Raw genomic sequence first — 13,119 nt, 5'->3', positions numbered from 1 at the left:
GTCTTGGTCTAGTATTGTTATTACTTATTCCTTTACATATAGTTTTTGTCACCCCAAAAGCCCTATAATGATAAAAAAAAGCCTACTACGCTGTTGGACTTGGGCTTCGTATAATAATAATTTTGTCATTGTTCTTTGTTGCCCAGTCCAAGAAAGCAATTGTAAGTAACCAAAAAAAAAGAGAGAGATAAGAAATACTACTACTTGGTTATACCCTATCTTATATGTAAACTTCAGTCACTTAAGCACGTACCTTGTGATATTTCCAAGTTCTTTTTGATGCATTTTCTGTAAAACATTAAAATCTAATTTTGCAAAACGTAGAAGGACTCTGTCATGAGAAGGATCCTCTTCATAGAAGGACATGTAACGTCTTGTCTCTATCCTTGGAACTCCCTTGTGAATTGGTAGCGTTAAGCTTTGATCAATTTGCTTAGCAAGATATGTGCTCAACTTATTTTTGGTGATCATGGACTTGAGGTTAGTGTAAGCAAAATCATGTGCTTCATCTATTGAATCTTCACCATGAGTGCTTAATTGTGTTGCCTCATACAAACTCCATAATCCTTCAACATCTTCCACAATGGTTTCATTGAACTTTCCCTCCTTATTCTTGAATTTGTTGAATATGTCTATATAAATTAATCACAAACAATATTATATATATATCAACATAGGTGGTGTGTAGTATAAAAAGAAGCTATAGTAGATTATAAATATGTACCTGATGAAATGTGATATCCTTTTTGTCTAAGCAATCTAAAGAGTAATCCAATAGAGTGTAGGTCACCTTCTTCTATGTCGAGTGCATTATTGATGGAAATCTTTTGGATTTGTTCTAATGCTTGGTCAATTTCACGTTCAAAATGATAAGATATACCCAAACGTTGCATTGAGTCAATGATGTTTAATTTTTGTGAGATATTATTGCTAGAAGATAGAAAAATCTTCTTCACTTCCTCTTTACATGTTTCAAGTTGTTGCCTCATATTTTCATTCACGACATCCTGCAAATAGTTGGAAAATAATATTTTTTTTAAAGCTCCAAATTTCATGTCAAAATAATGTATGAAACTTAATTTTATATTTCCCGAGTGTAAAAAATAAAAACCAAAAAATGTTAAACTCATATTTAATCATCATGAGATATCTAAGCTAAGTAACATATATATATATACCAATGGTGAATTATGATATTGAAGGAAAATATCCCCCCAAATGTTGGGACGAAAATTTGCACATGGTCGTGCAATGTAAGATGATGCATGTTGATCAGAATTAGCTGTAACAGTCATTATTATATTTTTAATGTAACTGGCTTTGAGATATATGGTAATGTGGAAGCTAAGGTCTTAATTAATGTAAGGATGTGTATATGAGAATGATATGATGAAGGATCTTCGTTAATTGGGTCTATTTATAAGTTATTTCTGATTCATGGAGTTGATTGCGTGGCCAAACCGGAAAGTTGTAAGATTGATATGGATCATCATTCAACGTGGAATTCCTTTTACGAGTTTTAATTTCTTTGCATGTGTTCAACATGAATAATGAAGACAGTGTTGACATTGTTACGTTCTGGATTTCGTACATGTATGTGAAGAAGAACAATTTCCAATTTACACGGAGGTTCAACATGAGACATAAATTGTTTTCATTTCTAACGAAACAAAATTGATAGATTAGCTTTGAGAAGTGTTATTTGTACACCAAAATCAACTACTAATGTAAATACATGTGTGGTTTAATTTATTTTTAATATGTATTTATATTTCAGCATGAATTTTATACCGTGGCTAATTTTAATAGTTGATTTTGGTGTACACATAGTATAACCCATTAACTTTTAAGCATTAAGACATTAATTTCTAGAATTTAATTTTAATACGTAGTTTTACATGTGTAAGTTTTACATGTGTATCCTGTTATAATATAATTAAGATCAATTAAGATCAATTAAAATTATTTAGTATATTTGAATATTTAAAAAATATATATATATATATATATTATATAATGATATATCAACAAAAATAATTATTTTTAATAAAAATTTTTAAAAAATAACGGTCTTTTTTTAATTTTATTAAAGATCAGTTTGTCCGAAATATATGTTGTCTGTCCATGTGTAACATGCAGAGCAATTTCTTGAAATTGATGGAGGAAGAGAATAGGCTCAGAGAGATGAGAAGAATGGAGAAATTTCCAAAAGTGCAAAGTGTTTTACTAATACCATTTAATTGAATTTGAATATTGAATCCACAAACTTTGGGGGGAGACCGTAGCTGACTATTGCTCATGTATATTTCAAATTTAAGCGCACATTATTGTTGATCAATGTAAGAATATGAGTCGCATAGGGTTAGGGGAATGTTCAATGTTGGTGGATTATGTCATGTATGTATTTTCCTCCAATAATCTATGCTCCAAATCTCCAAATCATTCACGTTAACTGTTTTTCTTTCATTCTTTTTTTTGAAAACTAGTAGTAATAATATAAGAGTTTGATCTATCCTTCGATTAATCACAAGCATCTAAACACTGAAATGGTTATTAAAGGGGCAAAATTAGAAATTCACAAATTTAAATATTTAATCAAGATTGAATTGAATTGTAATATATTTTTATATAATAAATATATATTTTAAAAAAAAATATTTTTTAACCAAATTTTCAATAAAAGAATGGACTATTATTTAACCAATTTAGGTTTAATTATTCTATCGATCTCTATAGTTTCATTGAATTTTTAATTATGTCTTTATACTTTTTTTCTTTTCAATTGAGTCCCTATATCATATTAGATTTTGTAATTAAATTCCTACGTGACAAAAATATTGGGATTAACAGAATATTCTATTAAACAAAACGAATATGCCTAATACTTGACTGAATATTCTGTATAGTTAAACAAAATATTATGTTAGTTCCAATGTTTTTGTCAAATTAAAAATTTTTTTACAAAATCTGATATAATATGGTTACCTAATTTAAAAAAAAATATAGAGATCTAATTAAAAATTTGATAAAATTATAAAGACTGATAAAATAATTAAACTATCAATTTACTAGTTTTTGACTAATTTTATCATTTTTGACCTTTTGATTGCCTTTTCCTTTGCTTAAGCTGGTTAAGTGACTTGAACCATCATTTTAGTCTAATTTTTAAAACTATTGTTAACTAAAAAACAATAATTTTAGATATAAAATCGTTTATAATTTTATAATTTTTATAATCAATCAATCTAGAATTTAATTTTTATCATTGTAAATAAGAAGTCAGAATAATAAAATACAAATATAAACTTTTTTTATAGCAAATACTCAGCTCAATTTATGTTTATTTTTGTGAAAACCCATCGGCCTTTACAGAAAAACAAAAAAACCCACTACTGATAAAACATATTATTATTTGAGTTTGTTAAGAGTTTGTTAAATTAATAACCATAACCACTTTGTGGCCGTGAGTAGTTAGGCTTATCAGTAAGCTAGGTAGAGTATGTATCTAATTTGTACACATACAATAATCGCTTATTTTTTTTTTAATTCTATTTTCTCTAATCTTCTCTTGCATAACTCTCAGAATTGAGTGCAACCCTTTTAGTTTATTATAAGTTGAATTGGATATAATAAAATAATATATTTATATATTAAATATATTTTTTATAATTTATTATTTTAAATTGATTAATTACTAAAAAATTATACTAATTCAAATGATTAATTAATTTTTTCACTGTTTTTTTTATTTTTTAATTGGTTCACAATCAAATAATATTTTTATTAAATTAGACCAGTCTAATTCTTGATTTCTCAAGTTGAATCGATCAATTCGATTTGATTTTTAGAATATTATTTTTTTTCTTTTCTTCAAAACTTTTTTTATTGATATTGATATATGTAATGGTATTTGTTTACAAATATATATATACACATATATAGGAGTACGAGAGTACATCATAAATTATATTAGATATAATAGAATTCACAACAAAATAAGAAAATAGAAAAATTGTATGAAATAAAGTTTATTATTTTTTATATGTTGAAAATAATAACAAATGTAATTCGAGAATAATAATTATATTGTCTTCATAAATCATAATGTATGGATCTAGTAGAATTATTGATGATCTTATGCTTAAAAGTCAAAAAACTAATTTTCTTTAATTTATCTTAGTAAAAAAATTCCAAGTTTTGCTTACAATATAATGTTTTAAATTTTAGTCTTTCAACATTTTTAATATATTAAAAATTATTTCTATCAAATTTTTATGGAAAGACGAAAAGTAAAATATCGAATATAACTAAATCGTAATATATTTATTATGACCATAAAAGATATACAATGAGAATTGAAATAATATTTGAAGCAGAACAATGTAAATAAAGAAGAGTGAGAATATAAAATAAAGATTTACTTTAATGATATAATAAAAGATATCGAATAATAACAACAAATGCTAGAATATTTTAAAAAAATTCTCTCAAACCAAATAAATTGTAACCACAACCTTATCCAGATTTTATTTCCCAATAGATATCTATCTATTATCTATGTATGACCAAATGATGTCAGATTCATTTCCATAAAAAAAAGACTGGCTAAGTGATATGCATATCTGATACAGTACCATCAAAATGAATGGCTCAATTATTTCATAGTGCTTTTGGCACCTGATGATAATGATCTGGATAAGGTTCTTGAGAACGGTTTTAGCCGTTTAGGTAATGATTGATTATTAAACTTTACATTTGTCTCGAAAAATGTGATGTAGTTAACCCAAAAAGAGTGAAAAATAGTGAGGTACAGAATAATTTGAGGGATAATTAATATAGATTAATTGAGTCATCAACTCACTTATTTTTTATTTGTAATAATTTATTGGTCAATAATAAATTTTTAAATAAAGTATAGAGTTTAGATTTATAACAGATTAAAAATATTATAAAAAAATTTAATAATTTGAAGGATAAGAGAGAAAAGACAAATACTCAATAAGAAAAATCTTTTAGAAACATTTATGTAATTATATTTAGTTTACTGAAAATGATATGTATACATAAAAAATAAATTACTAAATCAACAATTATATACCTGTGTATAAATATATTTATTATTTAATTTATTTTAAATATATATTTTATATTTTAATATATATTATATATCTATAACCGATTTAATAATTGATATTATAAATATATCTAACATGATGAAAAATCTTTAAAAAAATTATTAAATTAATAATGACCATTAAATTTTAATGACATAAAGTGTTTATTATGGATTGAAAGCTCATAACAACAACAATAATAACCATAATTCATGCCATTCTCTATTACATGAGTGGGATTGGTTTATCATTCTCTCTTGCTCCAAGAACAATATTCTTTTGCTTGTTCCTCTTCCTAATTTTAATTAAAACTCATAATTCATCTATAAAACAAAAAGTTACAATAAATTATTATATATAGTAGAACATTTACATCACGACAGTTCTATCATAGAAAGTTATAAAATAAATTACTACTTATTAAAAAGTAAATCAATTTAACAAAATTTATTTACATCAATTTTAAATAATATTTAATAAATATATTTTATCAATTTATGTGTATAAACTCTAAAAATATAAATATAAATTATATTAATTTATGTGTATAAATTTTGATAAACATAAGAGTAAATTATATATTTTTTATGTACAAACCTTTTATAAAATATAGATACAAATTATTACTAACAAAATATTTATCCAAAATAATAATATTTATTAATTATATAGCATTATTCTTTTTTATAAATGGAACTATTAAAGTGTTTAAATGTTCTATGATTGAAAACAATAGTTTACTTTTTAAACTACGTTTATAGAACAAAAGACATGATAAAGAAAATCCAAACAAAAGTACTAAATATAGAAAGAAAAAATATTCTTTTTTTTTTTTTGGAGTATACCCACTAGAACATTATAATTTATTCTCTGGGCCTCACCATATTATTGTCTCTTTTTACGATTTTGTTGAACCAATCATTAACTCATTTATATCCATTCATATCTCCATATTTTGTGATGCACAACCTTCTTGTTAGACCTTATTCAGCTTCACAAACCCTCTAGATATAGGGTTATGAATAAATGGCAAATTCAACAAAAAAAAAATGCTCTGTAGTTAAGTTACCATTTTCCAGATGCAAGTACCAACTTGAAGAGAACAACTGCCATAACCTAAAACATTCTATAAAAGAATGGTATAAATAAAGCATGACTAGTAAATGAGACTTTTATGGACAAAAATTTAATTTAAGAACCTAATAAGGATACATGGCATTGGAAATCTAAAACCTCAATCAACAACATATATAATTTTCCTAATACTACAGCAATTATTTCCTATATATATGTATATATATATATATAATCCTTTTATCAGTGCCATGCTGAAGCTGATATCAAATTTCTGTTCTTCCATGCCAACAACATGGCTCCGTCCTTCTCCACCAAGGAATAGTGTTCAGAATAGCACCTGAGAAGGCTTCTTATAACAGAATTCACATAGGAGCTCAAAGGACACTGCCGGAATCCGGCCATAGTCAACCTCGACTTCCACTTGCCGAAGAGTTCGTGGCGCTCGACCCTTTCCTTCCCTTCACAAGCCACAATGTTGACAATATCCCTGGCCAGACAATGCTGCTCCACATTGATCCTCTCCTTGCTGTTTCTTGGGAGTGTGACATCAATAGACTCGAAGATCGCCAAGTAGTAGTCCAAGGTCTCCATGAATCTGTTGAAAAATGGTGTTGTGTTTGTGTTTGATTCCTGCTCCACCAATGTTACCACCTTGGGCGAAAGCGACTTCACCAGTCTAAGGATTCCATCTCTTGGGTTATTCACATCAACACTCTCATCAGCAGTATGGTGAAGTTGCAAAGGAAAGTTCACAGCCAAAGCCTCTCCGGACCTGATATTTAGCATGTCTCTGGTCACATCCGGAGCATAAACCGGCACTCCATGAAACTCCACCGGGATGCGAAATTTCTCAGACATCATGGCCAGCCTTTTCCCAACTACCTCTAGTCCTTCGCCACGAGCATACCTGGAAACAGGGTCATCAATCCCTGTGATCCTCACATGGGGAGGTCCTCGAGGTCTCGCGGCGAGAGCTTGGAGGAGAGTCATCCATTGAGTTCCTTGAGCAATCTGAAAGTCTATTATGTGTATGTGATCCTCATCTCGGCACGCTTCGGCTATGGCTCCATTGGCTGCCATGTAACCAAATTTCAGATAGGGACAGATTTCAAACAGCATTTGCATGTATGAAAGTAAGTCTTTGCCTTCCGGCTCTCTGCACTTAAGGGCGCGATAGATGCCGGTCCCTGATGCTTCCTTCCTAGCAACCAGCCCTTCTACCATGTAAGCACCGAGCCGTTGCAATGGCTCACCGGTTATAGATACAGCACCTTTAGCCTTTGATATCAATTGATCAAAATCATTCATGTTGCCATCAGCCATGGCCTCTGCACAAGCAACCAGCAATTGTTTCAAATTTCCCGAGGGGAAACCTGGGGGCGATGATGCTTCCACTATCGATTTCTGGCGCTTCATAACATGTTCAAACTCACTTGTTTGCCTGCTTCCAGTTACATATGATCCCTGGCTCTGAACAAATTGCGAGCCGTAATGATCATGACTCCATGACCTGTTTCTTTGGCCAGATGTTGTTGGTCCACTGCTCTCAACCATGGAAGCATTCGATGTAGTGACTTCTTCTTCGTCCGGGGCCATCAGAGCAGATTCTAATTCCAGCAACACGTTTCGAATTTTCTGGTTACAATTTGCATTCTGCAGAAGAGAGCTCCTGGCAGAATAGAGTTGAAAACTGCCCCTATTACTGTCTGCAGACGAGACTGATGTATGCAAGTAATGGTTGGTTTCGAAAGGCGAGTTGCACGAGGTGCTGACGCCGGATAGGATTTCTCCAGGGCTGTGCTGCTGGTCCTGGCTATCACTAAAGGCTGAAAGAGTATCAGAATCAAAATGAGTCGAAAAGGGCGAATTGGGCGAGTTCCCAGTGTCAAATTTCAAGGATCCAAGAAGCCTGTTGGGTTGCGACGACGGAATTGTGGGGAAGGATGGAATATAAGGTAGTCCTGCACTTGTCACACCAAAACTATATAGCTGTTGTGAATCCATACTATGATGATGGCATCACCAGTTACACCAAATTTCTGCAATTATAGAGAGGCACTTGTTAATATTTATGGAAGAATCAGGACACAAGCATAAGGAATAAAGAAACTAACTATAAACTGGAACATCCAAGCTGATCAAACCTTACACTTACCATAATAAGCTAACAATAACATGTGCAGGAAACTTTAAACTTGTGTATAAATTTTCAGAAACAAATAAGGAAACACAATCTTTAAGAGTGAGATGTGTTATTTATACACATCTTTTCCGCTTACAGCAAAACAAGCACACTGTCCACAACTAGATAAAGTGGATAAAGATGAGACATATGTGACGGCATGATTCATGTGACCTCTTCCTAAATTTATGGGTAGAACAAAACATTTCACCCTTCAAAAAGAAAATACAAGGTAAAGATGTAATACTAATTGATCTCATGTGGATGAGAACAAAAAACAAAAAAACAAGCACACATTTCTAAAAGATTGTGACTGGCAAGAATAATAAGGAAGCAAACAAATTCAACAGAAGAAAAGATTAACACAAAACAAGGGCAAAAAAGTCAAGATTCTCTCATTGAATCCCCAGTTCATTTGCTCAAAAGTTCAACAACGTGATGTAGCTGAATCACATAGTCAAAGTAATCATCTTTATTATTATTATTCCAATTAGTCAACAAATATATATATCTTTTTACCCCTGGAAATTTCTTACTTTTTCTGTTTTTCATAAAGAAACAGAATACAACTCTTTTATACCAATCAAAGCAATTCACCATCACAATATTGATAGGAATAAGCAGTGAAAATGGATCAAAGTTGAAGAGGAGAGAAAAGTTTGTTACCTCAAGGAAGCTGCAAACGCACACAGCTTGAAGACTTTGAGAGCTAGACAGGGTTCTTTGGGATTCGTGTTGAATACGAAATTGGTTTTCCTTTTTCTGGGGGTTTTCTATTTTATGAACGTTTCCTTGTGTGGTGGTTTTGATGAGTTTCCTGAATGTGTGTTTTGGTGTGGATGGTTATATATAGGGAACACGCAAGTGTGTTATGTTCTGTGTTTTGTGGTGCGGATATAAATAAAAGAAAAAGAAGCCGCAACAACTTGCAACAGTAACATAATAATGGTGACGGTAACGATGACGGAAGAAAAGGCGTGTGTTTTGTATTGGAAATTTGGAATATTGGGGGATACTGGAAACTTAACGGAGCCGACCACACACATTGGCTTCGGACTTTGAAAGAACATTCGTGGCATTTTCTACTCTTAACTGAAACGCGGAACTCATACTCGTATAGTCAGTCGTATTTATATATTTACGTGGTATTTGGATTAAAATTTACAAACAAATATTTATATCAAATTAATTTTTTAAATTTAAAATTATATAAACGCAAAAAAATCATCAAATCAATTGATAATTAATTTTTTTTTTAGAAAATTAGGAGTGAGACTCTAACTGCAATTTTTAAGTAAGAATGAAAAATTATGCCATTTAAATTATAATTCTTAGTTTATATTGATAATTAATTTTCATATAAACATGTAGCATAGTTATTTTGTATGCATTCTTGATAAAATCAATTTAGTTCTATTTTAGTTAACGGCTCTCTTTGTTTTAAATGAATTATATATCATAAATCTAAATATTTTTATTAGCTATTTATTTAGTATTAAAGATGACCATAGAATTTATATTTATTAATATCATATATTCCTATTCAGTATTCACTAATTTATTTAAATATATATAAAAAATATTAAAGTATTTGATTTATATTATTTATCCCGTATTCTTTATAATAATAAAAGATAAAAATTAAAGATATATTATATTAACACTAACATATTTTTTTATTAAAATTATATATTTTTTTAAGAAATCAATGAAGTTGCTCAACTACAACTCAAAATTAAAACTTAAGATTTTGCCTTTTGTACATTGAAGGCATGAAATTTAAACATATATATGCTAATGGATTCAAATTCTTATCAGTATCACCTTATTGTTGTGTGAGAGAATTACTTTACTTAAACATTGTAAAATAATTATTACAACTAATGTGATTTTGTTTTTGGGAAAATATCAAAACAAAGCAAAAAGAACATGATACAAAAATTTATATAATTAAAACAATGACATCCTAATATAAAACAATTTAGAGATGTTGGGTTATAAACTGAGTTTTTTTGGGAATCACATTCTTTGAGAGTTGCGTTTTTTTAATACTAGCCCATATTTTCATAATTCAAATTCATTTATACTTTTAATACAAATTACTACCTGTTCTTTTTAAACAATTATTTTTAAAGAGTTTCGATTCATGATTTTAGTGGATCAAAAAGAGTAGCACATTATTAGACAAAGACATAAGAATAGTTTATCATGTAGCTGAAAAATAAGTATGATATTCAATAATTTCAGGAGAGGAAGCATATGTTTCAGCATTTCAGAGAAAATGAGTATAATTAACCTATCTAATTTGTAACGAGTTGGAGATAGTTAGTATATCGAATTTCGGCTTAAATTTTAAGCTTTATCCATGACAAAACAAAAAATTATTTTTCAGTGGGTCTATAACTTTCCTACATATTCAGCACACCAATATTACTGTTCTTTATCCTTTACAAGTTTGAATATCTAAATTCTAGTCACATCTTTGTTGGCAACGTTGGAAGATTTTTTTAATTAACATTTTTCAATATTTTAACCTTCAATTATGTTTGTCCAACCTAAATAACTGATAAATTACATTTGTGTCTCTTTTATTATGATTAATTTTAAGCGATCAGTAAATGTCATGATCAGTAAATGTCATAATAAGAGAGAATTATCATAAAAGAATAAAAAATAAAATAAAATATTAAAAAAGAGAAATTCTATTAAATATGTTAAATAAAAAAAATTAATTACATCAATAAAAAAGAGAATATTTATAAAAAAATAATTTTAAGATTAATAAAAAGATTAAATTTAATTTAAATTAATAAAAAATTTAAGTTAAATCAAACTAATTTTAAATAAGAAGAAATTAATTATTAATTATTTATAAAAGTAATAAATCAGTTTTTAAATAATTAAAAAATATTTTAAAATCAATTTTATATAAAAATAAATTTAAAAATCAATTTTATGTAAAATAAATTTTAAGAGAATTGACAATTGATATTGTTAAAGTGTTTGATGGTGTAACTTACAATCTCATAGACTCATACAACGTTATATAACATTATCATTGAAGATTATTACTGTATTTTTTAGTTCAAAGAGCGTATTATGAGAGTATTAACATATTACTGATACTAGATACTATTGTCTCTCCCGCACAACATATCACTGATACTACTATATTTTTTAATTTAAGATATTTGAGAGTATTAACATAATATTAATTTGTCTTAAAGCTGCACAGATGTCTCTTTCATATCATATCACTCATATTACTGTATTTTTAGTTCAACAAGCGTGAGAGTACCAACATAAAGCTAATCTATTCCTATAACCAAGAAACATCTAAGAGTATCAAGATGATAATAATCTATTCCCACGACATATCTTATATTCTTTTTACTTTAGGTGACAATATATGTCTCTCTTACAAATACTTTAGACTCTCATAATTTTATAGGGTAATTCTTCCCACGTGTCTCGAACAAATTCTTACATTTATAATTTTTATTATTTTATTTAAAAATTAAATATTTACTTTTTAATTTTTTTGAAAATAGAATATTTTTTAAGTCTTTTAGATTTTGTCAGAAATCTTCTTAAAAAATATGACATAATTATTTGTTTCCTTTTAGTAAAAAGGTTAATAAAACAGTATCGGTATCAGGTTGCTTCTAGTGAAAGAAGTTACCATAATTTTTAGTCTCTTCTTTCTCATCAGGACAAGTCTCAGGTTTCTTCCAATCCATTGAAGTGAAGGAAGTTGTCATCATCTTTAGTCTTTTCTCTCTTACCAGGATAAGTATCAGGTTTCTTCCGGTCAAAGGAATTGTCATCGTCTTTACTTTTTAGCCTTTTCTCTCTCATCATGATAAAATTACGATGTAAATGTACGACAGATCAAGTGGAGATAATTTGGGATACGAGAATAAACTAGATGAGAATCACGATACTTGTCTATATTTTTTAAAATATTATTTAATATATATAAATAAAAAAATTAATACCTTAAATTCTTTGTTCTTTTAAACTTAGCAAATACCAATCAACACTTATTGCAAATCATCTAAAAATATTATCAATTTTTGAATACAGTGTCATTAGACTATTACTAAATTATATGAATCTAATTTTTCTTCTTTTATTCTTCTCTTTATTAATTTAGAATATATTTTATATTTTTTAATTAATTAAATAATAATTTTTAATCAAAATTTTTTATATTCAAATAATACAAATTTATTGAACGGACTTTAATAAAATAAGAAATGTTAAAATATCAATCTATGATTTTCGTATTTTTTTATTTTAATCAATCTAAACTTAATGATAAAACATACTTAATAAGTTAATAACATGTATGTATGTACTCCTTTTATGTTAAGACAATTATTATTTTAATTTATTTAATATATATAAAAAAATTAACATTTATTTTGTGGTAACAGAATATAAACACTTTTGATCTTTTTATTTAAAAATTAATTAAATAAATAAATGCATAAAAATTATTATTGAATACTAATGGAGGATTCTTGAAAATAAATAAATGCATAAAAATTTTTGCTTCTCTCACAAACATCGTTTTCTTCTATTATTTTTTATGATTTGTGGACATATTACTTTATTATTTATATTTATTTTTATTTGATTAAATTATTTGTAATTCTACTAATTTAACATGAAATTAATATTTTTATAAAATAAAATAATAAAATAAATAAAAAATTATTCTTACATTTATAATTTTTTAAA

The 13,119-nt window shown here is 27.7% G+C and overlaps 2 protein-coding genes across 2 annotated transcripts in view; both read right to left on the bottom strand.

The window, feature by feature from the left end:
• Positions 1-1,295, bottom strand: part of LOC107462299 (probable terpene synthase 2) — a 3,042-nt gene extending 1,747 nt beyond the window's left edge. The window contains exons 1-3 of the mRNA XM_016080877.3: positions 1,179-1,295; positions 725-1,007; positions 254-632 (exon numbers count right to left, since the gene is read on the bottom strand). Coding sequence (XP_015936363.1) covers positions 254-632; positions 725-1,007; positions 1,179-1,295 — 779 coding nt within the window. The remainder of the gene's footprint in view (positions 1-253; positions 633-724; positions 1,008-1,178) is intronic.
• Positions 1,296-6,284: 4,989 nt separating this feature from the next.
• Positions 6,285-9,244, bottom strand: LOC107462432 (chitin-inducible gibberellin-responsive protein 1). Its single transcript, XM_016081016.3, has 2 exons — positions 9,040-9,244; positions 6,285-8,230 (listed from the first exon to the last, which is right to left on the bottom strand). Exon 2 carries the CDS (start codon positions 8,193-8,195, stop codon positions 6,432-6,434), a length of 1,764 nt encoding a protein of 587 aa, XP_015936502.1. The 5' UTR covers positions 8,196-8,230; positions 9,040-9,244; the 3' UTR covers positions 6,285-6,431.
• Between the last annotated feature and the right edge of the window lie 3,875 nt (positions 9,245-13,119).

This window comes from Arachis duranensis, chromosome 8, assembly GCF_000817695.3.
Source record: "Arachis duranensis cultivar V14167 chromosome 8, aradu.V14167.gnm2.J7QH, whole genome shotgun sequence".
In the NCBI taxonomy this organism is placed as follows: domain Eukaryota; kingdom Viridiplantae; phylum Streptophyta; class Magnoliopsida; order Fabales; family Fabaceae; genus Arachis; species Arachis duranensis.
This window is presented reverse-complemented; position numbering and strand designations above follow the sequence as displayed.